The sequence below is a fragment of the Diabrotica undecimpunctata genome, chromosome 10, assembly GCF_040954645.1.
Source record: "Diabrotica undecimpunctata isolate CICGRU chromosome 10, icDiaUnde3, whole genome shotgun sequence".
NCBI classification, from domain to species: Eukaryota; Metazoa; Arthropoda; class Insecta; order Coleoptera; family Chrysomelidae; genus Diabrotica; species Diabrotica undecimpunctata.
The window spans coordinates 6,397,369-6,424,010 of NC_092812.1; the positions used below are offsets into that span (position 1 = coordinate 6,397,369).

Genomic DNA, 26,642 nt, shown 5'->3' on the forward strand with positions numbered 1-26,642 from the left:
TTTCATGTATACCTGTATGTATTGGGTCTATAGTTGACCTCTTTGGTCTGAAGCCACATTGGTATTCACCAATCATCTCCTCCGAAAATGATTCCAGGCGGCTGTATATAATTCCTGATAATATCTTGTAGACGACATTTAAAACTGTTATGCTCCTATAATTTTTGCAGAGTCGCTTGTCTCCCCCTTTGTACATAGGAAGTGTGATTTTTACTTTCCAATCTTCTAGGATGACTTTTAGTGTCCAAATGCGGTCGATTAGGTTATGGATACGTCTCCATAGCGCATGTCCACCATTCTTTATCAGTTCTGCAGTAATTCCATCTGTGCCAGGTGCTTTGTTATTTTTTAGATGTTGTATGACGTTTATTATTTCTTCCAATGTTGGTTGCTCAACTAGTTGTTCTGCTGTGTGGTGAATAATTTGTTCATCTTCGTTTTGTTCTTTTTCTGTGTTTAACAGCTCTTGAAAATGCTCCTTTCACCTTTTCATTATTTTCTCTTTCTCGCTGATAATTGTCCCATTTTTGTCCTTGCAAACTGTTGATCTTGTCATGTATCCTTGGGTGTACTGCTTGGTTTCCTTGTAAAATTTTCTAGTCTCTCTTCTGTTATTATAATCTGTAATTTGTTTTATTTTTCTATTTAACTTTTCTCTCTTTTTCCTTCCCCATTTTTTACTTGCATTTTTTCATGTGCCGTTTTATTCAATCGGAAATCCCTTTGTAGAGATTTCTGTCTAGCTATATTCTTGCTATTTATTACTTATTGGCAATCTTGGTCAAACCATTCCTCGTTTCTTTTGCTTGAGGTTTTACCTAATGTTTCTTCTGTTATATTTGTAATTGTCGTTTGGATGACATTCCATTCTTCTTCAATGTTGTTTTGTTCTCTTTGATTTAATATTACTTTTATTTTCTGCTGGTACTCATTATTCTTTTTAGGATTTTTAAACACATATGTGTTTCATTTTCTTTGTTTGGCGTCTTTCTCTTTTCTTACCATTGATATTCTTTGTTTTATCTTCGATATAACCAAGAAATGGTCCGAATCGCAATTTGCGCCTCTATAAGTTCTAACATCCGTTACGAAGGTTGCCCACCGCTTAGATATTAATGTGTAATCAATTTGATTAAATTTATTAGTTCCAGGTATCATCAGGTTCCTTTATGAATATTTTTATGAGCGAAACACGTACTAACAACTCTTAGTTTGTTTGCCATTGCCAACTGTGCCACTTTTATACCGTTGTTGCTGGTAATATCATGTAAACTATGCTTACCAAAGGATTCTGCATGTTTTGGCTCTTTTCCCAGCTTTGTGTTCTTGTCACCCATGACTATAACTGCATCTCCTTTTTGTGTACATTTTCACATTCTACTTGGAGTTGGTCATAGAATTGATCGGTTACTAGTTCATCTGCTACTTCTGTTAGGGCATGGATATTAATAATTCTAATAATATAAAATTTATAGTATTATTTATGGTTTACCATAAAACCCACTCCAAAGTCTCTTCTTGCCTTTCTGCTCCACAGTAGTACATACTGTATTCTTTTTTATTTATGCAACCATGCCTTTTAAATCTGATTTATTGGAGGGCTGCTATGTCTACTTCGTACTTCAATAGTTCCTGTGCAATACTTTCATTTTGCCTGCCTGCAGCATGGTTTGGACATTCCAGGTTCCCAGTCGCAAATCCATTATTAAGTCTTTTTCCGTAGCTTTGGTCGTTGTCCGTTGGTCCGTCCGGTTAGTTCATTGTTCGTAGCATTCGTGATAGCTGAGTTTAAGGTGAACAGGTTATTGGCCTATTGCACCTGAGTCTCGTGCCAGGGCTGCTGGCTATAGCCTCTAAACAAGCTATGCTTTCTTCCTTCCTCTTCCGCTCTGACCCTACCTTCCATTGGGGTTGGTTACCCAATCTCCAATGGGGTTGTTCAGGTTTAAGGGGGTTCGCCCGTGTGATCAAGATCACACTTCTTGGAGGTGAGGATAGGAATTGAGTAGGAGAGGCTAGAGGTGTTATCTGGAAGCAACGCCTTGTATTGCTCGTCACTACTCCTTTGAACCCCATTAAGTTCATTGTATAGATTTTAATACGCATCTTCCTTTGAATATTTACTTTCAAATTTTTTGGAAAACTTACAATTATGAAAATCTGTGTCATGCCCACGCCATTTTCTTTTCACTCTTTACAAATTCTTCTTTCCTCTTTTATTTTTTCTGGACTTTAGTTGATCACAATTATATTTTGTGAATCTTCAATTTCTTTCCAGAAAGTTTAAAAATATTTTAGTTAAACTATTTCGAATACCTTTCTAATACTCTCTCTTGATACAAAAGTAAGAATGCTGCGATGCTACGTCTTCTCTGTCCTTTTTTATGGTGTTGAATCATTGAGCTTGAACGAAGATATGTGCACAAAGCAGGAAGCATTTGAGATGTGGCTGTATTGGAGAATATTTAAGATCCCGTGGACTGACCGAGTCACAAATGTGGAGGTCCTCAGAAGAATGAATAAGAACCGACAGGTACTGACCACCATGGAATCTCGAAAGTTACAATTATTCGGACATATTATGCGAAATGAATCCAGATATACTCTTCTTCAAGCCCTCCTGCAACGAAAAATATTTGGAAAACGAGGTCTAGGAAGAAGAAGAACGTCTTGGTTAAAGAATCTCAGAATTTGGTTCAATACAACATATGTACAGCTTTTCCGCGCTGCTGCAGATAAGATGAACATTGCCATGATGATCGCTAACATTAGTAACGGATAGGCACATCAAGAAGAAATTTCGAATGCCAGTAATGTAACTTCAAATATAGTCAAGATATCTTCTCTTATATTTTTGCAAAAGCTATTTATATTTTCAGCTTAAACTTCCACAAACTATTACCCATAACTCTTAAGTTACCTAGTTCTTGTCATAAAATAATCGATTTTAGATTGATTGTTTTACTTTGATATAATGCATAAGAATATAAACATTTGCTATATCTTGTGCTACTGCTAGTTTGATAATATTCATCTATGTATCGATTTATATCCTCTTTTAGATTCATATATTATATAACTCTGAAACCAGTTGGAATATTACGAATATGTTTAGGAGCCATGAGATCCACTCCAGTACAAGCTTTATATTTGGAAACCTTGAAACCTCCTTTAAATATAAGACGAAGGTTTTTGTCAAAAAAATATTTAATGAAAGTATACTCACTGAACTCATCTCTATACGAAAAGATATTGACTTTGAATTGTCATGACTGACAAATAAATATTGGCAAAAAAAGAAATATACCTTACTTTGCGAAGCGTATAATCAAAATATAGCACTTTTAAAAAATGTAGATAGAACGAACTACATATTCAAAAACTTCTCTTCTTTCTTTTTACATACATATATTATTGAACCAAATTATAGTAAAAACATATATTTAAAGAAAAATATTGTTCTATCTATAACGAGCAATTACAAAGATGCAATACCTCTATATACAGATGCATCTAAATCTCCAGATGGAACCGGATGCGCTTTTTTATACCATCGGGACATATAGAAAAAAAAATTCAAACTGAACCCGGAGACTTCGATTTCGACTTCTATAATGAATATGTCGACTTATAAATATATGATATATCATCATAAATAAATGATTTATTAAAATATAAAATAGCAGCTCCTTGGAACATACTATATTTATTATCACTTGGCTCTGTAAATGTTTATAACTCTTTAATTAAATTTTTAAAAGACAGCAAATTATCATTATAATTCTCTAAAAATTATTTAGTTAATATTGTTACCATTGTTTTAAACCATTTGTATAACTTCCTCCTCTCCGTGACCTCTCCGTTTTTATCTTGATATGTTGAAAAATTATCGTAAATAATAATACTATAATGCTTTTTATAAATTTGACAAAAAAAGGACAAAAAAAAAATAATATAATCTAATAGTTGATACCTTTTATATACACACAAAATATACATTCACCGTCAATTTATAAAATCAGCATTAAATTTTCATCATATTGATTTATTTATAATAGCTGTCCATGTTATTACCATTTCAATATTTGCATGTAACAGTTTTTATTGCAACGTATATGAAAATATAAATGTCTATTATCTATCATTGTAAATAAAATCGTTTCTGAAACGGTCGCCCAATGGCGGAAATTGTTTTAGTTACTGTGTTAAATAAAATACCATACAGTAATACCAAAATTATTTTAAATAGTTTCGTTTATGTCACAGTCAATATAAGTTGGTGTTATGACAATTTACCATTACAGTTTTACATCGAAAAGTAACAAACTACTTTAAAGCACATGGTCAGTATACGAGGGACCTTGAATAAATTCTTGTCTAAAGGCGTAAGCTGAAATACTTCGTTTTGTCTGGGATGCATAAATGTATGCAGAACCTATGAATTTATTTCCCATACCTATACTAACTATAATATATTCCCTTAAAATTCTAAAAATATATTTTACTTTTCTTTAATATGGAAAAAAAGGGAATGGGAGTGTAAAAGTAATACCGGAATTTAACATATAAATTAAAAACTTCTTCATAAGATTCTTTCCTGAGTCATACCAGTATCAATTCTCAGACATGTCCGCTATAAGCGCCTACCACGAGTTCTTCCTCTTATACTCCCCTTATGAACTTAAAACTAAGCAATAGTTCATATTGGGTAATTAGCTTCTGGACAAATCCATTTAGGCTCACTTGTGGAAAATATAATAAAACTAATGGCTTTTTTATTAAATATATATTTACTTAAACACAAACAAAGCTAATTCAAAAAATCAAAAGCTTTATGAAGAAAAAAAAACTTACACGTCCATTTTTTTTCGTTGCGTTAACGCAATATTGGGACTATACGTGTAACAGAAATGTGCTGTATTTTCACTTGTGGTAATTTTTGAATCAATTTGGATGCAATGTTATATTTTTTACATATAAAAACAGTTGTACTTTTAGATTGCCTCAACACCTTCTCCAGTTTTCAGTATTACGTTCAATAATGGGGCCCACAATATATAATCGCGAGGAAAATGGTAAGGATAAACTAGAATAACTTCTAACAGATTTTGTGCTACTTCTGTTAACACTAACAAGGCTTCGTACAAGTTCTGGCCTAACATCTAACTACGAAATTTGATTTTCCTTATGTCCAATTCTGTAGAGTTTCAAGCCATTAACGAAAGCAGAGTCTAACATGTTTATAACTAACGGCTACCACCATTTTTTTTTCACGAATATTCATTCTATAATTAGCCATCCCGTTGTCATGTAACTTTACTCTCTTCATGAATAAATATATTTAGCTATTATGTTGGATTGCGGGATAGAGACATCTTTTTTTAATTTGCGATTTTATCGTTTTACGGGAAGAACAGGCTCTACTGAATCACAGTTGGTTGCCACCGTCACCACAGAATTATCGTTACAACGTACAACACTTATTTTATTAGCAACTGCATATGTCGTTCTAATGAGACCTTTTTTTTTCGTCTTTATAGAGGGGGCGTCTGGAATCTTCAAAAGATAACTCAGTCCAGGACGCCGCCTGACTGACCTTAGTGCAGCATTCGTTCTTCGTACTCCCGGCGATAGTTCCCGAGGTACTTTAAAATGTCCTCTCGTCGCCAAGCCTACGCCGAACGTCTACCTGCTAAACCAGACCCTTCTCTGTCATTAAGCGATCCGGAAGCGGAATGGCTGCTGTAAGGCCGGCATCACTTCCAAAGCACTACCTTTATTCATTTATTCTTCATTCATCCACATCCACACTCCATTCATCAGCAAGGAGACTCCCTGTCTCGTTCCAGGTAGCGTGTAGAAGACGCACTAGAAGATTTCCAATCATTTCTCTCACTGTAACAAAATTCACACCTGTCTCTCTTTCCATTCTGTTTCTTTCTACTATTCATCCGTTGCAATCTAACATCGTATGTATCACAGTGTCCGAGTGTCCACAGTATAGGCATTTTCTGAACCTAGAAAGGTAGACCTTAGAACACCCGCGTCCTGTGAGCACCTGCGTCAGGAAATAATCCAATCGCCTGTGACCACAGTCCACCCATTCTCTTATGTTCGGGATCAGCATTTTCTTCCACTGTGCCACATCCTCCATGCTGTTCCACTCTTCTTGTCATCTTTCAATTGACCTTTCCCTTTCCTGTCTTCTCTCGGCCAGATTGTAAATTCTGCCTTTCGTTTCTTTCCTGATACTTTTATGTTTGCATATTGTTTCGAGCTTTTCGTAGCTAGATAATGTAATGCCTAGATATTTAAACTACATCACTTGTTCTATTATTTGCATTAAATTAATGCAGCATAGGTTGGAAATCATCTTCACTTTAAGAGTAGTAGTATTGCGTCGTCTGCATAGCAGAGTATTTTAAGTTGTTTTTCTCCCATTTGGTATACTTTTTTAGTTCATACTTTTTTGTTATTTCATCCATAATCTGGCTGAACATTAGAGGACTCAAATAATCTCGCTGTCTTATTACATTGCCAGCTTCAATAGGGTCGGTTAGTTCTTCCTCTACTTTTACTTTTATTGTGTTGTTTTAGTAGATATTTTGGATCGTTTTGATTATTCCTAGAGGTATATCTCTTGCGTTCAGTAAATGAATAACGTCTTTTAATTCGACCCAATCAAATGCCTTCTTAAGATCCACGAAACATAGATATGCCGGTTTGTTGTATTCTAATGATTACTCTTGAATTTGCCTCATTATAAATATAATGTTGGTGCATGATCTTCCCGACCTAAAACCTTGTTGTTCTTCTGCTAGTGTTATAATTTCATTCAGTTTATTTGTTATCACTTTAGTTGTTAATTTTAGTGTTGTGTTTAATAAATTAATTTCTTTGTTATTTTCCGGGTCCGATTTATCTTCCTTTTTGAAGAGAGGTATAAGGATTGCTTGATCTCCATTCTTGAGGAATTCTGTTTTGTTCTATTATTTTTTGGATTAGTTTTAATAGTTGTTTGGTCCGATCTGGTCCCCCGTACTTTAGTAGGTCTTAATGCTTTCTTTACCTCTTTCTTTTCAACATTTATTTCTTCGTTTGTCATCACATCTGGTGTTGGTGGTTAATTATCGTCACCTTTAGCAAATACGAATCAAAAGTAGCCTACCCATGTTTCCTTCTGAATGTATTTCGTTTTTATTAGTTCGTTTATCTCTTTCAGTTGTCCTCTGATCATTTTCCATATTTCTTTTCGTATTCCGTAAAAATCCGATAGAGTTCGAAACGATGACGTCCTTAAGAGAGCCGGCGTGGAAAGAGAACTCTTTGAATTAATTAAAAAACGCAAGATTGGTTACCTTGGGTACATATTGAGAGGAGCAAAATATGAAATACCACAGTTAATCCTACAAGGGAAGATCGAAGGTAGGAGAGGAGCCGGTCGAAAACAATTATCCTGGTTAAGGAATATTAAAGAATGGACAGGAATACACAATACAGGCGAGCTGTGTCACGCCGCCAAGAACAGAATTCTAGTAATGAGATAGACGCACTTTGTGTATGGCATGTTAAGAAGAAGAAGAAAAATCGTGTTTCATCTATTTTGAGAATATCTGCCAGTGTTCCCTTTTTATTTGTCTAACTAAAGTATGTTTCATTTCTGAATCGTTTATTATGGTTGTATGCCTATTGTGTTTGTTGTGTTCTGTATTGTAGAAAGGCTTTCTTTTTTTTCTTCACATCTTGTCTTCACTTCCTCTCTAAACCATACTGTTTTCTTTTTTAATATGTTAGTGTTCGTTACTTTTCTCTCTCTAAATGATTCTGTTGCTGCGTTAATTATGTTATTTTTGAGTTTTTCCCAGCTTTCCTCAATGTTATTGTTTTCTAATATTTTATTCCCAGCGATCTTCTTTGATATTCTTTTTCTGTATAAGTGTTCCGTGGATTTCGTATTTAGTCCTTCCACTTTGATTTTTGTTTGTGTTGGAGCCGCTGTCTTGGATAAGAAGTATTTCAGGATGATTTTACATAATACTAGGCTATGGTCGCTACCTACATCTGATCGATCTTACGTCGATTATTTTCTATGGATGTATATCTCTGTTGGTTATAACATAATCTATCATAGATCTTTGTCCACGGGTGTTATTAAATGTATATTTGTGTTGGTTTTTGTGGTCAAACAATTTTTGTTTATTCTTCATTTTCGTTTGTAACATCCTCGTTTCGTTTTTGCTTAATTCCGGGTATTACTTGATTGCCTATTCGAGCGTTAAAATCCCCCAATATTATTATTTTCCCTCTGACTTGATTTACTACTTGTTGTAATTGGTCGGTTTGGAGATAAATGGTTTAATTTAATGCCCGAAGATTGGTTGCTGTCCACGTTTGTAACACTACCAAAGTCAGTACTTGCGACAGAATTCTCCCAGTACAGAACAATTTCCTTAATGAGTCACACACTTAAGATATTTCTCAAATTATTACATGGAAGACTATACAAAAAAATAAAAGAAAATAAAACTGACACCCAGTTTGAATTCAGAGGAGGACTAGAAACGAGAGAGGGTCTGTTCGCTTTTAACGTTCTCGCGCACAGACGATAAGATATGAACCAGGATCTATATGTCTGCTTTATAGATTATCAAAAGGCTTTTGATAGATTACGATATAAGAAACTCGTAAAACTGTTAAAAAAAAAAGAATTTGGATAGTCAAGATATACGGGTTATTGTCAATCTGTACTGGAATCAAAAAGCAAAGGTTAGAATCGAAAATGTCGATACAGAACTTATAGAAATCAAAACAGGTGTTAGACAGGGTTGCGTGCTGTCCCCATTGTTATCCAATCTGTACAGCAAAGCTATTTTTAAGAAAGCAATATCAGAGGAACAACAGGGTATATCAATAAACGGAAAAATCTTAAACAATATAATATTCGCAGACGACACCGCAGTTTTTGCAGACAGTCTAAAGGCACTGCAACGCTTAGTAAATAGATTACATTAAGTCAGTAAAAAATATGGACTACAAATAAACTTTAAGAAAACCAAGTGCATGATTATTTCTAAGCAACCTACAGTAGGAAGGCTAGATATGGAGAGAAAACAAGTAGAAAGAGTGAATAACTACAAATATCTGGGAACCTGGGTAAATTAAAACAATGACCAGGGTAGAAAAATAAGGAAATGCTTTGAAATTGCAAGACAAGCATTTAGAAAAATGAAAACAATGTTTGCTAATCGAGACCTTCCTCCGGAGCTGAGGATAAGAGCCTTAAGATGCTACGTGTTTTTGACTTTGTTGTATGGAATAAAAAACCGGACACTAAAAGTGGATAATATAAAGAAGTTAAAATCATTTGAGATGTGGTGCTTTAGAAGGATTTTGAAAATACCATGGACCCAACGACTTACAAATGCAGAAGTGTTAAGAAGGCTACAAAAGGATTGCGAGGTCATAAAGCATATTAAAACAACAAAGCTAGAATATTTAGGCTACATTACTAGAGGTGCAAAATATGAGATATTAAGGCTTATAATGCAAGATAAAATTAAGGGAAAAAGATCCATAGGAAGACGAAGAATTTACTGGCTAAGAAACCTAAGAGAGTGGTATAGTTGCAGCTCAGTAGATTTTTTCAGACCAGCCGCCAATAAGGTACGGATAGCTGTGATGATAGCCAACCTTCGATAGGAGAAGAAACTACAAGAAGAAAAAGATTTAATTATAAGAGTTTTATTAGATGTAGATGATTTTGTTTTGATGGCAATCAATGCGAAGGTGCTACAGCGGATGAATAATGAACTGGAGAAATACTGCAGGATGTGGAATCTAAAAATAAATTTAGATAAATCCAAAATTCTTGTATTCAGAAGAGGAGGTGGTGTGATCAGGGAATCTTGAAAACTAAATCATCGATTATTAGAGGTAGTGAATAACTATAATTATTTGGGAATGATAGTAACAACCAAGTTGTCGTTTAAAGGTCATCTAAAAATGCGCCATAGTTTGGCAAAAGTGGCGATTCACTCTTCTTGGAGTAGTTTAGTGTCTAAAGCTGATATACTCTTTTTGGCAAAAGTACCAGTGTAGGAGTCGGTCGTAAGATCAATTTTGACTTATGGGCCTCAGGTATGGAGTTTTTTTAGTACGATGAGGTGGAAATAATCAGAAGATTTTGTATAAAAAAAATGTTTTATTATCCAAGGTATTGTCCTAACTTTATGTTAGATTTGGAGACAGGTATTACTAGAGTCAGTCTATATACGATGAATTTACATGAAAAATATGTTGAAAAAATACTAGAATATTCGAATAATAGGTTGCCAAAATTTTTTTTAAAAGAAATGATTAGAGCAATGTGTGTCGAGCACTACAAAAACACCGGTCATCTGTTAGACTACAACAATACTCGTATTTTGGCACAGACTGAAAATTACAAAAGTAGGTTATTTTTGGAGATGTACCACATTAACAAAAATAAACAAACTTTAAATTATAAAACAGACACGGGGCAATTAAGCAACATATATTGCAACATATTAAACAAAATTTAAAACTACACTCACCTTAATGATTAATCATACCAACTAGCCTTAATGATTAATTAAAGAAATACTATTCCTCTAATGTTTTCTTACATTGTTATTTTTTGCATTTTGAAATAATTTTTACTTGTTCCATCTTATTTATTGTTAACGAACGTGCTCAAAGATATTTTAAATTTTAACATGCATTTTATTAAATGTACAGTTTTATCAACAATAATGTTATGTTAGTATTCAATTTTATTTATGTGTATAATCTTTTAATTTCTGTAAGTATTGTAAATCTAAGTGTACGTCAGTGTTTTTAAATGTTTGTTTTTTACAGTTACTCCCGATGAAGCCATCAAATAAATGGCGAAATATTGAGCTTTAGAAAAAACAAAGATTTTTTTATTTAATATAGACCACATACCCGATATTTCCAACATATTTATATATATATATATATATATATATATATATATATATATATATATATATATATATATATATATATATATGTAGTAGATAGTCTATGTATATCTGAGCACATCCCCTAAATCGCATCCCCTAAAATCGCAACCCCCGGTCGTAAGTTCCAAACGGCTTAACGTAGGATGACGTACGAGGGCTCGTTGGAAAGGGGATGAAAAATGGGGTTGAACGCAGTATGTGCCGTGCGCATCGGAGCATGCCAAAAGGTCATTACGTCATATCTTTGTTTCTATTGGTCCGATCGTGACGTACGAGGGCTCGTTGGAACGGGGAGGAGACGGGGACACAAAAAACAAAGATGGCAGCATTGCCAAATGGGCGCTAGAATGTATCTTTGTTGCTATTGGCACGATTTTGACGTATGAGGTGTCAAATGAAAGCGTAGGTGACACACACACAGAAGCCATGTCAACGATCAGTATGAACATTATTCTTCTTCTTCTTCTTATCCGTACAGTGCCTAATAGAACGTGACATCCGACGTAGAACGTGACATTCGAGACAGGACGTGAAATGTCGCGTGAAATGACGTGACATTCGACGCAGGACGTGACATTCGACGTAGAACGTGAAATGTCACGTGACATTCGACGCAGGACGTGACATTCGACGTAGAACGTGAAATGTCACGTGACATTCGACGCAGGACGTGACATTCGACGCAGAACGTGAAATGTCACGTGACATTCGACGTAGAACGTGACATTCGACGTAGAACGTGACAGCTATGTGACATTCAACGCAGAACGTGACATTCAACGCAGAACGTGAAATGTCACGTGACATTCGACGTAGAACGTGACAGCTATGTGACATTCAACGCAGAACGTGACATTCGACGCAGGACGTGACATTTGACGTAGAACGTGAAATGCCACGTGACATTCGACGCAGGACGTGACATTCGACGCAGGACGTGACATTCGACGCAGAACGTGACAGTTATGTGACATTCAACGCAGGACGTGACATTCGACGCAGAACGTGGCAGTTATGTGTGTTAGTCAAGATGTTGCTTGACATAAAATGTGACATTCTACATAGGACATAGTTAGTAGTAGTATGAATCCCATCGAGTACATACATAGAGTAATAGAATTTCAAAGAAAACTTGATCAGTTAAAGATCGACATTAAATCATATGAGGATTTTAAACATATTACAAGACAATTAGATAACCTGCATTTTGACAACAAAACGTGGAAACCCGAAGAGTTGAATCTACAGCAGCAGCAGCAAGACACCTGGGCCTGTAGAAAACTGCCACCAGCTACATATCCATTAAGACGTATTCAACCAATACCATGTTTGTCAGCAACAACAACAACAACACCACGGGTGTCAGCAGCAACAACAACAACAACACAACCAGCGAGTATATGAAAAGTGAAATAGATAATGTCTTTACAATGTCCTGTGTAATATTAGCATCTGTATTTATCTTAATTTTAAAAATTATTTTTGAAATTGTAAGAAGAAAATTTGAATCTTCATGTAATATAAAACTCAATCAATAAAGATGTTTTAAATAAAAAAGCGTTTAATTTCTAATATATTTATTTATACATATACAAAAATTACAATGGTATTATGTTATTGGCAAACCAGTGACGTAGACGATCCACATTTCTTTCGGTACATGAAAATAATCCAGCGGCATGACATGGGTTTGCAGTAGGGCCAACGTTTCCAGTAGCACGAGGCGTACCATCAAACTTGCAAACATCAATAATAATGGGAAAAACTCCAAAAACGTGACGTTTCTTATCCAAATATTCTGCTTTTTGTTCTCCTCGAACGTAGATGTAATCTGCTGCATACAACAACTTGGTTTCTAGTATTTCATTGAGTTTGGACAATTCTACTTGCCCATCAGAGTATCGAATTCCAAGCAGTTTTTTCTCCACGTATGAGGCAGTCTTCTTATCCCCATTACTTAGCGCATTAAATGGTTTCTGAGGCAAAAAGATGTAATGACTTCGTTTAAAACCTATTTCAATGGTAAGTTCTTTGGGAACAAACCATCCGTCCACATCGAATCCCTGAATGTCTACGAATGCTACTCTCATGATGACTGCTCGTTCACTACTGGCAATTTATGCATCTAATTTAGACTTTTTACAATTTCGGTGAGAGGGAAGTACTCCATTACACAATCATGAATTATAATGCAATAAGCCTTGGTATTTTCGGGAAAACCATTATTCGCTTCAATATCGAGTTTTACGTCAACAGTGGATGCTTTCATGCTTTCTTCTTGTTTCGAACAATCGATGACAAACAATGCGTGATTCTTGAAAGCTGAGAAATCGAGTAGAGGTCGCTTTTGTTGGGAATGTATGTAGCTAGGATAAAATTCGGTATAGTTGAAATAGGCCTCATTGTAGTCAGTTTTGCTAAAATCCAACTGCATTCGCTCGTTTGGCCAATATTCACCATTTAAAGATAATCTGATACTTTGAATATCGACATTGTCAAATAAGGTGGGATCAGCTGAATTCTTGTCACGTTTGTTGGTTTGAAAGAAAACAATGACATAACGGGGTCTTTCCACTGCATTGCTAGTTTTTACAGCCCAAACTTCACGTCTAGCGCCTTTGGTAAGTGCTGGTAATTCATGCAATTCCCACTTTCTAAACGGAATAACTATAGGTTGATCTTGTTGAATGGATTTCATAAGTTCCAATTTAATATCATCATTGGGAAATATGTGCTTGACTCTGAGCTCAATATTGGTAATGTTAATCTTAACAGTAGTAACTTGGCCTTGAGTTTTTTCTTTGACAATTATGCAATCGTTGTCGTTTCGAGCTCGAACTAGTCTTATTGTTTGACGGCCACACGTAATCAAAGGATAATCATTGAAAATGTTGAACACATGCTTAAGAGGCATCTGTATGTTGAATGAATGATCAGCAGCGTGTAGAATTGGATCCCTAGGGTAATTCCAGCCTGCCATTGCCATATGACCGGAATCTTCTTGAGTATAACATGTCATAGCACGTACAGCGCTTACGATACCAGGATCCCGCACTGTTTCCATCTCCCTTGCGCTTTCGCTGTACGTACACGAATCGAAAAGAAAAGCACCAACATTATTTGCTAGTTTAACGTCACCAGTTCCGTTAATTGCGAGCGATCCTTTAATGCATAACAAGGTTTCGCTCATTGCAAAGAACGAGTCGACTTGATTGATGCTAAATTCCACAATGTCATTGCAATTGAATGATTTGATGAATGGTGCATATGTTCGGTATTCGGCCTTTCGAATCGACTCGTCAAACATCGGCTTACGATAAATATCAAATATTGGTGGCATTATGCTGTTTGAACGTGATCGTTTTCCATACATAGTTGTCATGTTTTCAGTTTAAAACCAAGTGATTGCAAAAATAATTTGTTTGCAAACGTAAGATGTGGCCGCTTAGATGAAGACGTAAGATGTTGCCGCTTAGACGGTTGCTCAACTAATGGTGTACTATGAGCAGTAGATTGCCTTATTAATAATCCCATTTCCCTCTTGATCTAAGTTCCAGCACCAATGTGCTCTGTTCTCCTCTAAAGTTTACAGGTCGTCCTTCTTGATCGACAGCCAACACTGTGATATTGGTGATTTCTCGTTGCGGTACAACAGGTAAATACAACAAATTGTGTGGAGTTTCGTCAATTGCGTACCCAGGATTTGATTGTATGACAAATTCGTAGATCGTGTGAGCAGGTCTGTTACCATCGAAGGCTCCGGTACTAATGTTGCATTCAAAGCGTATGCTAGATACTTTAATAATCCTAACAGGTCGATCTGAAGAATGCGTCTGTCCTGGATTTAGTAGTGCAGGAGAAAATCCCAATACTGTACCAAGACTGTCAGGTTGCTTAAACGAAATCTTATATTTGCTGAAAATTTGACACTGCAACGTGTTATGGTTAGGTTTTAGACTAAATATCGTTTCGGGTTTAAGCACATTATCAGCACCCAATTTCTGTTGTATGTATTCTTCAATATCGGCAATTTCATAACATCCATCGGGGATATCAAATTGTTGCAATTTGTTTTTGTCATTGTAGTAATAAAACTTGGTATTTTCAATGTTTGGTATACTGTTGTAGGAATGGAAAAATCGAAGAGCTATCTCATAATCTTTGTTCGGATCCAACACGATCGGTGTGGGAGGTTGAAATGAGAATATGTAATTGGTGCTGTCTACTCTCAACAACTGCGACATGATGACTGACTCACGTCAATGTATTAATAGGTTATTATATTAGAAAAAAAAAACAACAATATTTACTTTAATAGTTTTATTTGTTCCAAAGCAAGTTTACAAAAATAACATGAAGCTTGAGAATTAGGTGGGCCATCCCAGTGAGTCCTCCAATCCGGTCTGTTATAATGTACGAAGCAGGGAAGTAGTATCTGTAGGTTAAATTCTCCTCGATATTCTTTAGGCAATTTATGCCATATTTGTAACAATTCGTAAGGTCGTACAGTTCGTGTAATATAATCTAGCGGTATGTATTTTAGTTCTTCTTCACTGAATTCTGTAAAACATTTTTTGTAAAACATATGGTCCATAAGCAGTTCTGTACTTTTAGTAGGCTCCATTATATAAAAACTTTAAGCATAAATGTCCACAAATAATTTGATTGTATGTTTGATACTGATGGTTATTATAGGAAATGTTGGCACGTGCACCACCCAGATACTTAACAAGTTCTTTGGTCGGCTTCAAATTACCAAATGAATCGAAATACTCTACGTTGTTGTTTATCTTTCTGTATGCTACCCAATGTGTTCCGTTATGTGTGGACACATCCAAGTTTACTATTGCACATTCTCGTTGTCGAGGACCGTCTCTAGGCAGAGCGTCATTCATGAAAACACCTCGAAAATGTGGTATTTTAAGGATCTTCTTCGCATAATGTGCAATCTCCACATCATATAGCGGACGATTGGGTAGCTTTATTGGAAGTTTTTTTTCAAATATAAGCCGAATCCACCGCTCGGTTTCTTACGTAGGTACAGACCCGAACCGATGTGTTCCATTGCCCTGTTATGGCGAATATCCTCCTCCAATTTCTTTTGAGCATTCTTAGCGTCGACTACTGTCTTCGCCACCCCAGCTGCACCCCCCGCTAAAGCCCCCAAAGCGGAAAGGCCCGCAAATAGAGGTATGAGGGGTAGAAAACCTCCGGATTTTAGTGGTAGCACTCGTGGAACATCAACTTCTTTACGACCGCCAAGTCTTTTGATTATGGATTTTGCTATTCGTACAGCAGTCAAAGCAGTATCTGTTAACGATGCTCCTCTTTTCATGGACTTTGCAATTTTTGAGACAACATCTCGATTGAAAGAGTAACGTCCCCGTCTTCCACGACGACGAGAGCATCCCATCCCCAACTTTCTTTTCGTTTTCATTCCGCCAGTTACAATTAAAGCAGCACTTTTTTCACCAATGCTAGCGTCTTTCGACTTGAAGCGCTCCCAAGCTCTATCTTCCAATTCTTTATCGGCCTTGTGACGTTCTTCGAGAGATGAATGCTGCGAATAAGCGATATCGTGTCGTTTGCAAGCTGCGTCTAATGGATTAATTCCTGGATCTCCACGTGCAAGACGTTTTTTTAGTTTTGTTCCAGGTCCACAATACTGATAACCAGGAATATGTAGTTAAACTGGAAGTTTATTAATTAGAGAGTTCACGAGACCTCCTCCTTCAACAACCAACATTGGACTGATGCCATGCAAGTGGTGACATCTATAATATATATTACCGTACTTATGTACTACACTTGCCACATGATGAAGGTCGTTCAGCAAGAGCAGACGCTACCAATTGATAATTTGGACATTGTCCAAAAAACAACCAACAGTAAACATGGTAAATTGCTACCGAATTCATTCAGAGCGATTATTTGCGGTCCAAGTGGGTGCGGCAAAACGAATGTTATGCTATCTCTTCTATTCAATCCGAATGGCGTCAAGTTTAAAAATGTCTATGTTTATTCGAAATCCCTCTTTCAACCGAAATACCAACTACTGCAAGATGTAATAGCGCAAGTTAAAGGTGTAGGATATTACCCATTTAAAGACAACGAAGAAATTATTAGTCCCAGCGAAGCTAAACCTCACTCTGTGTTTTTATTTGACGATGTTGCATGCGATGGTCAGCAAAAGATTCGCGAGTATTATTCCATGTGCAGACATAAAGATATCGATGCCGCTTATTTATGCCAAACATATTCAAAAATACCGAAGCAGTTAATTAGAGACAACTGTAACATGATTGTACTATTCAAGCAAGATGAGATAAATTTAAAGCATGTATTTGATGAGCATGTATCACCCGACATGTCATTTGATGAATTTAAAAAAATTTGTTCTGAATGTTGGTGTGATAGGTATGGTACTCTGGTAATTATAAAAGATTTTGCTCTCAATAATGGCCGATATCGCAAAGGATTTGATAAATATATAAAATTGTAAGATAATTGTTTAGTTGTCATCACAATGTCAGATGATACGGTTGCCATTGCCCTTCGCAAGAAGAAAGTCGCCGAATTGGCTAGATCAATTCGCAAAAAATATTTGGCATTGAAATTAGGTCGAACAGAACAAGATGAGTCCCTAAATAAACTGTTTAAACCACTCTCGAAACCTCTCAAAGATATTGCACAATCATCAAAAACGTTACATCATACTATCACTAACAAGTTTGAACAAGTTAAAAAAGAAGAAGAAGTGAAAAAGGAGGAGGGGGAGGAGGAGAATGGTGATGATGATGATGTATTTCTTGATGCGCCCGATCTAGCGGTACCTAATGAAAACATTATTCAAGAACCAATCGAGATTCCGATGGATGCCACAGACGAATATATCGATCAATATCCTTCAATAAGTCACAAGTACATAAAAGAATATTTAATAAAAGACGATAAAATTGATAAAAACTATGGACCATTTTACGATTCTATTAGTGGCTGGATAATGGGAAAACGTCGAATAAACTTTGACAAACGCAATGGAGACATAATAATAATTCGAGAACGTGATTTAGAAGAACGTAGGTTAGGTGGTACGCCAGGTCTATATCAACTTTTATTTTATGCCAACCCTGAACAGTATAATGATGAGGATTTACAAAAGTATAAAACACTGTTGAAAAACACAGAGATTCATCTGGATACCTTAGGACGTCTTAAAGGTTCTAGTGGAGAAAAATACCATTCTATTATTAAACCTCTATTCAAACCATCTGATGCAGCAATGAAAAAGCATGCAACTCGATCCAAAAAAGAACTCGAACACAGAACGAAAACAACAACAACACGATCATCTTCATCTACGGCCAAAGGAACGGGATTGGATGACTCTCGTTTAACATACAACACTGCTCCCATGGAGTATATTTATTGGGATGATCCAAATGAGTTAGTTGAACGTCTTAAACTATTGGTGGCTTCGAAAGACGCCGGCAACACATCTCTCGACAACGAAATCGTAGCAATCATCAATGAACTAAAAGAAGCTAATATAATAGAGTAACTGGGAATGTCAGTATCATTTCCACTATGAGTGTCGACAAATTCGGTCATCACTCTCGTAACAGTAGTAGTAATGCCCAAAAGGTGGCACGAGTTACATTTCCACATACGTCTGACGGAAATATTAATGCCGAAAATGTGAAAATTTGCAATGTCAAGGATCCATCAGACAATGACGATGCTGCAACGAAAAAATACGTTGATAAACAAATCAATGAGTTGCGTAACCTGCACTATCCATTAATTCAAACACATGGTGTGATATTGCAGCAAAAAACTAATGACATACAAGATATAGCAATCGGACTAAACGATGTGAGAAAGGAGCTTCATAAAACTACAGTTCCACTTCTCGAGCAAAAATTGCAGCAAAAAACTAATGACATACAGGATTTAGCAATCGGACTAAACGATGTGAGAAAGGAGCTTCATAAAACTACAGTTCCACTGCTCGAGCAAAAGTTACAAAAAATAATCAAAGATGATTTGAATACACTGAAAAAGGATATGGAGAACAATCTAAAATCTGCTGCAGAAACAGTTGCAAAGCATACGATGTACGATATAAAGATGGAACAGAGGATAAAACAAGTGGAACAATCATTAAAAAGCATAGTAGATAGCGTTCATTCATGGGATATAGACAAACGTCTTAAGGTAGTGGAAGGTGCGATGAAAAAATAATGTCTAAAGAAAAGAAAGAGGTGGTGAACGAATTGCATAAACCAGCACGAAAAAACTATCCTCGTCGTCGAACAATAATCAAAGGAATCGATGACTTGTGGCAAATGGATTTGGCTGAAATGCGTCCTTATGCACATCAAAATAAAAATTACAAACTAATACTAGTGGTAATTGATTGTTTTTCAAAATTTGTGTGGACACGTCCTCTAAAAACGAAAACTGGTGAGGAAATTACTCGGGCATTTTCGGATATTCTCGCTCATACTCGACGAGTTCCAAAAAACTTACAATCTGATCAGGGAACCGAATTTTACAACAGAAAATTTCAAAATTTAATGAAAAAACATGAAATTAATCATTACAGCACCTACACGATCAAAAAAGCTGCTATTTGCGAAAGAGTTATTAGAACGTTGAAAGCAAAATTGTACAAATATTTCAGTTTACATGGATCGTACAAATGGTTAGATGCTCTACCCATAATCACCGAGGAATACAACAACACAAAACACAGTAAAACAGGATACAAACCGTCTCAGGTTAACAAATCCAACGAAAAAGCCATTTTAAACAAAAGTTATACTCATTTAAAGATTGCCGGTCCACGAAAGTTTAAAGTTGGCGACATTGTACGTGTATCAAAGGCAAAACATTTCTTCGAAAAGGCATACACGCCCAATTGGACTACTGAATTATTTAAAATTGTACAAGTTAAGATAACAAATCCTATAACGTATTTGCTCGAAGACATGCAAGGTGCGCCGATTAGTGGCGGTTTTTACGAAGAAGAATTGCAGAAAACATCAAGCCCTGACATATACCTGGTCGAAAAAGTACTCAGACGAAAAGGCAATAAGATGTATGTGAAATGGTTAGGAATGGATAGCAAACACAACAGCTGGATAAATAAATCGAATATAGTTTGAGGATCTATATTTCGATTCGCCGCGTAGACATACACTTTTCTAAAAAAGGCTTACAATTAACCACAAGGAGTGGGGAATGACAAAAGTATAAATTTAAGACAAACTACGATGTTCAGTTTACACCCATTTCGTCAACGGTATTCGAAACAAGAAGATGATGATGAGCTCTCAAGATATTGGTTATGACAGTCAACCTGTTAATTTCGATGATGATAGCAGTGAATTTAGTATAGAATTTGGCTACGATGAAGATGGTCAACCGCCTAGTCCTGGCGCCGAATTAGATCGAGTATTGGCAAAATTTGAAGCAGCAGCCACAAATGAAGTATATTGTTTATTGGAAACTACATATCCAATGAGCTCTCTCCATATAAAAATTGGTCTATCTCCAGCTCGAGATTTTTCACCATCCATCATTCTGTGTAAACATGGTAATTTTAACAGAATCAGTTTAAGCACATTCGAGTGGAAAGCCATAATTGAGTGGTTTAAAGAAAAAATGAGTGATTTTTTCCAAGCAGATCTACCGACTTATGCAGATGAGTATGATCCCATCGAATTTATGTGTGGTGATTTTTGCAAACTAAGACAATTGGTGATGGAAAATGTAAAGTTGCTGACAATCGAGAAATTTGGAGCCGCATTTTATTTGTGGGAAGATGACGTCAACCAAATTATAGAAGCAGACCAGAGCATGATGTCGCATAGAGTGGTGCTGTTAAAGAGTTTACAATTTCACGAATACTATATAAACATTTCAACTTTCATCAAGAACAATTTTGGTGCTATAGACTCTTTACATGGACCAGTTGAAGCCTTCGCAGCATATTGCAATATTTGTCCAAACACTTTGTTAAGTTTAGCTTTAAAGGAATTTGTATATTATTATAAAATTAAAGTTGTAAATGATTTAACTGAATAAATAATATTAATATAAATATGTTGTCTTTTATTTGTAATCTAACATAAATAAATAAAACCAAAAAATGTAAGATTACACAAATTTATTATTAAAACTTACATTATAAAATTAATACTATTTTCTATATTTACAAAACTACAATTTACAAAAACTTTGTGATAAGTGATCTTTTCTCTTTTTGTTCTTATGAGTAGCCATATACTAAAAGAAGATAATTATTTATGCATAGTGCATCTACATTGAAAGAACCAAGTAGTATCAAACAAGACATGATCAAACGAATTTTGTCACCAATTATCTGTTTTTCTGCAACAACAAATACATGTTATTCAACAAGATAATGTCCCCACGGAAGCGTATTAAATGATTTTGGTATTAAGTACCTCTTATCGTCATAAGGACTTAGAGCCGTTTTGGATTGCTCGATGCTGAATACTGAGTGTTGGTACGACCGAATACATCTTTGGCTCGCGGTTTGAATTTTGAATTCTTTAAGACATTTTTCATAGTCTTCGTACGTAATTTTATTTCGAACGATGTTATATTTCACTCCTTTTGCTTTTTTCGTTATTCCCAAATTTCCCAAGTCACATTCAATTCTCTCTTTGTTTAGTTGTTTTCTTTCTAGACGCTGTCTCTCTTTTTCCCTCTCCTCGTCAGTTATTTGCAGTTTAAATGTGTACATTTTTGATCGTAATCCAATAAAATGTGTAATTATTTTCCCATTTGCCTCATCCTTCATTAATCCGGGGATTTTTTTATTTAACCTTTCTATTTCGTATGGGTTGTTTTCGGCATAGTCTGAGGTATCGAATTTACTTGGATGCGCCTTTAAAACCTCTCTATATGCATCTGAACATTGCAATTCATAAATAAAGCTATCTGTATCCATGTACAGCAATGAACAGTTTTCCTCTCCCATCGTTGGAAGCATAAAGTTGTAGTGAAAATCATACATACATAATTTGGATATATCGAGGATTGCTGCGCCTATATACAGGGGTTTATTAAAACATACTTCTGATTTCTTAAGTTCGATAGCTACCAAATTTTCGCTAAAGATCGTACGACTGTGAAATCGACTACTCGCAATCAAATTTTTGGCTCCGTACCTTCCATGCCACTTTTTACATAATTTTACAATACGATGACGTCTTTGATTCTCCATGGTCTTGCCGAACACAGCATTATTCATTAATTTGAACAAATTTTTCTCAAAACTGTTGGTGGCTGCCGCCCGTAAATTTGTATTTAACTCGATATACGGTCGCAGCCACGCAGATTGATTAAATTTCAAAACTTTATGTATTTTTATTAAAATTAACCCGTTGGCTAATGCCTGTTTAAGATTTCTATAATGCATAATATATTTGGTTTTGTGATATAAAGTTGGTATTAACTTTGGCAATTTTGAACCGGGCGGAATGCGGTGTTCGGCAGCAAATGGAAAATCTTTATGTTTGTCGTGTAATTCGCGTGGATACTCCAAGTCAACTTGGAAAAAATAGCCCTCCTTTGCATCATCCTGTATTGACATAATATCTATATGGCCTTCGGGAAGATTACCAACACCAAATTTGGTTACGTCTTCGATCCACTTGAATCCTCCTATTGGTAAAGCTTCACTCATGGCCCAGCCATACAGATTGTTTACATCTAAATAGAGGATGTACTTAGAGGGCCGTGTGGGATCATACGACGAAATGTATTTGTTGTTGGCCTCCGAATATCTGTTGCTACAAACAGATATCCCACCTCTTATGGCTTTTTCCATAAACAAGATCATATCCACATCTTTTAGCAATTCTAATTTACATTGTGTATATTTGAGCATACAATCCCAAGTGTATCCTGGCATAGTATAATACCATGCTGGATCTAATTTATATGTGTCTCGACATTTTTGTCGAAACTGCTCAAACACATCAGCCAACAGCAGAATATCTGTTTTTAAATACAAATCGCTGTATTCCCCCAAATTTTTACAATTAAATTTCTGCCAAACATTTTGGGCATGAGCATACTTCTCTTCACTAATGTATTCATTATTTAACTTACTATAAAAATGGTTAATTTTGGGTAAAGAAGTTTCATCCAATTTTTCCAAACTATCAATATAATCGTAACAAAATACTCCTTTACAAGTTAACAAATTAAATGTATCATTATCTAATTGACTAAATTCTCGTTTTAAAATCTTCTTTTCTGATATATCTAAAAGAGATGCCAATTCATCGAGTGAAGCTCCCATAAATCTAAGTGAATCAATAAATCGTAATTTAATTTGATGTTCGTCAGATTGTAATGTAAATGAAATATATTTTTCTTTATTAATGGGAAGTAAGCTCAAGTGCCCATGCTTGCAAAGATCTATAATCATAAAATGCGAGTCGTAGCCACTAAAATTATGAAATACGATTGGGACGACAAACAATTTTTTAAAGTTCAAATTACATGCTTGGTGCGCAAATCCTCGTACTTGTCCCGTAAAATGATCGTGATCTACAACAATTGTATCTGTAGCCAAAAAGCGTTTCTCGCAAATATGGCACAAAGTTGCTTTATTTGTGTTGGGCTTTTCGACCATAGGTACAATTGTCTTTATTTTGGAATTTACAAATTTGGAAATTTCAGTCATTTCTTTTGCGAACCACTCCATGCAATTTTCACCTCTATAGCTATTAAAATAAGATAAACTATCATCGTAAGTACATTTCAAATAATAACCTGCACTAAAAGGTACATGTTTCTGATATTTTGCTGTTTTACTCACTGTGACATTGGAATCTGTAAAATGATGTAATTGGCATTCAAAATCAGCATAAACTATAAACGGAGTTGTTTGTTTGTATGTAAAATTGCGAAAAGCCACATGGTCATATTTGGGAACAGTCATTTTGCATTTATTCACATCTGAACACATTTCTTCGTGCTCTGCTAGTTTGCTTTCGCTGTGAAAATAGTTTAAACAACGATCGCAAATATATTTTTTACGTGTGTTTTTGTTCAATTGTGATCTTACTAATTTTCCTAAATCTTTAATCCAACAATAATGAAGGCGTATTTCAGTCTGATCATCATCATCTTCTGGAGGAGCATCGTAATCGTTTAATTTTGGGAAATATTTATCCTGTATTAGGAGCAAATTAACATGCTTTTCCATCTTTTGCGGTGTCAGTCTGGCAGGTACTACTTCATAAAATTGTTTGTCCTTCACTACGTTTAATTCTAATGCAAACACATTGACAGATATGGCGTTTGATTTTTCAAATTTTGAAATTTGACTTAATGGCATTGGGCTTTCTAATTTGTCTGTTTGCAAAACAGTAGAATAATGTGGATATTTCGAAACTCGTTGTGGATTTGTAGGAACTGGATACAGAGCGCTAACAATCGACCAATAAAAACAAGCCTGATCAACGTTATGCACATTAATGCACGCTCGTTTTTTCTGAATCTCTATTGGCAAGTCAATGAACGATGAACCGTTTCCTATTTCTACTTTATTAATATTAACTTCTAATGAAATTACTTTAGACAGAGCAGCACCCGAATCTTTTTCTGCAAATTCAGACAGCTTTGTAAAAATTTTATCCTTAACATTTTCACTAAACCAAAGATGTAAATCGGTCGATGTGTCTATAATAGCATTTTTAGTGTTGAAATATTTTAAATCTAAACTTTCGGTATCACTTGATTTTTTAATGAATTCGCCACAAAATGTAGTATTAACTTTAAGAATTCTATTTGTTTTTAAAATAATTTTAATTTTTCTGCTAAAAATAATATAACAATCATTTAGGAACTGTGTTAAGTCCTTATGCACTAAATTAACTATAACTCCAGTTTTAATTCGACTAGCAAAACACGAAATAACATTTTCCCATTTAATTCTATTGCGTAATTTTGAATTAAGCCCCAACCCAACGTACTTATTATTGAAATTTAAAATAATTTGCCTAAAATGCTTAAAATGTCCTATGTAAGTTTGCAATTTTCTAACTGTTCCTACGGATAGTCTATTGTTTTTAATTACTTTACTACATCTAAAAATTTGACTATTTAACCGTCTTGTCCAAACTTTACGATCTCTTTCAGTGAATTTATCGAAAATTATTTTACTAAGCTTTTTAATAATGTGCATCAAATCATCAGACTGTTTAATCACTTGTTTTATATGCATGGCTGGCTACTCACACACAAAACAATAAGAAAAAATCACTTACCTTATTCAACTATCTTAAAGGATGCTAGGAGTCTGCTTTTTCCAATATCAACTTCCCCTTCGTATATCAGCGAATAGTTTCCGCTGTTGAGGTCCGTTATTGCTGCTTGGTAGGCTTTGGTTACCCGCTGTGGTAAGAAAACAACTTCAGCGCCCAAATCCAGCAGAACTGTATCCCCAAATTGTGTTGTTACCACCTTTGCACTGCGAATGGTAAATTTTTCTCCAATTTGCAGATCTTTAAGTTTTTTTATTGGCTTACGTTCTGCAACCAAGGATGAATTATTTAGTTTTGATAGATCCATCTACAACAACAATAGAACAAACTATAGTTTTTCCGCTTAACGTGAATGGAGAGATGCATTACATACTCGGCAATAGAGAAGAACCATATACTACAAGAAATCGAAATACGAATAGCGGAGAATACTTCTTATAAAAAATAGCAGACGTGAAATGTTTTACAACACCCAAATAGATAAAAAGAACATAATAAATACTGCATGAAATACGAACAGAGAGATGTACAATTCTCATAAAATACAATGATAAAAAGGACATAATAAATACATAGAAATATACAAAAGACAAAAACCGCTTACCTTTATCAGATATCTGTAAGTCACTGCACACCGTATTGACTACTGCGAACTTGTTGTTGTTGTATGTTTGCGATGCGAACTGTGACACCGTATGCGCTCCTCGGTCTTTTAAAGAACAGAGCAGCATATCGCCCCACGCGAGCCCAAGTTGCGTCAACCTAATGCGCGTACGGTACCATCAACTGATTCGTTTCATTGATAAGCAACACCTTGTGTTCTAGAAATGCTCATATTTATATATTTATTTTTATTTCTTTAACTAATTTTTATGGTATACAATAAATAGATATTGCGGTAAGCGAATCGTTGTTATCAATTTAGAATTTTGTTAATGTGGTTGCTGTTATCATCATATATTTTACAAAATGTAGCAACTGCGGTTTTCTTTCCGGTGTACTTGTTTTTCCAATGATTAAAATAAAATTTGTTATCACACTTGTTTACGTGTTTTGAATTATGCGGTACCGCGTTATCACGAGGCTTCATCCTGTTTGCTAACAAATGCACTATTTTAACATATTATTATTATATTTTAAATATTTCAGTATATAATTCTGTTTTTGTGAATTTTGTATAAATAACTATAGTACCAATTTTTGGAAATTAGTATAAATCAAGATGCTGGTCTGTTTACATGTCTTATTGTTGCTCTCTGTATCTGTGTGTGCACAGAATAGCACTCTGGAGTATGCTAGTTCTTTTCTTAAACGTTTCGGA

General features: G+C 35.2%; 1 protein-coding gene across 1 annotated transcript; it reads right to left on the reverse strand.

Moving 5' to 3' along the window:
* Window positions 1-1,339: 1,339 nt before the first annotated feature.
* On the reverse strand, window positions 1,340-25,997 carry LOC140451605 (uncharacterized). Its single transcript, XM_072545452.1, has 4 exons — window positions 25,926-25,997; window positions 23,872-25,588; window positions 21,866-23,010; window positions 1,340-1,454 (listed from the first exon to the last, which is right to left on the reverse strand). Exons 2-4 carry the CDS (start codon window positions 25,279-25,281, stop codon window positions 1,340-1,342), a joined length of 2,670 nt encoding a protein of 889 aa, XP_072401553.1. The 5' UTR covers window positions 25,282-25,588; window positions 25,926-25,997.
* Between the last annotated feature and the right edge of the window lie 645 nt (window positions 25,998-26,642).

Bases quoted from the DNA above. Each gene is read 5' to 3' on its own strand.
- LOC140451605 (XM_072545452.1), bottom strand. From the start codon at position 25,281: ATGCATATAAAACAAGTGATTAAACAGTCTGATGATTTGATGCACATT. The intron at 23,011-23,871 runs GTGAGTAAAACA...GTGTTTGAGCAG, and splicing joins TTACAGATTCCAATGTCACA to TTTCGACAAAAATGTCGAGA. The intron at 1,455-21,865 runs GTTAAATAAAAA...TTATATTATTAG, and splicing joins AACCCATACGAAATAGAAAG to AATTATTAATATCCATGCCC.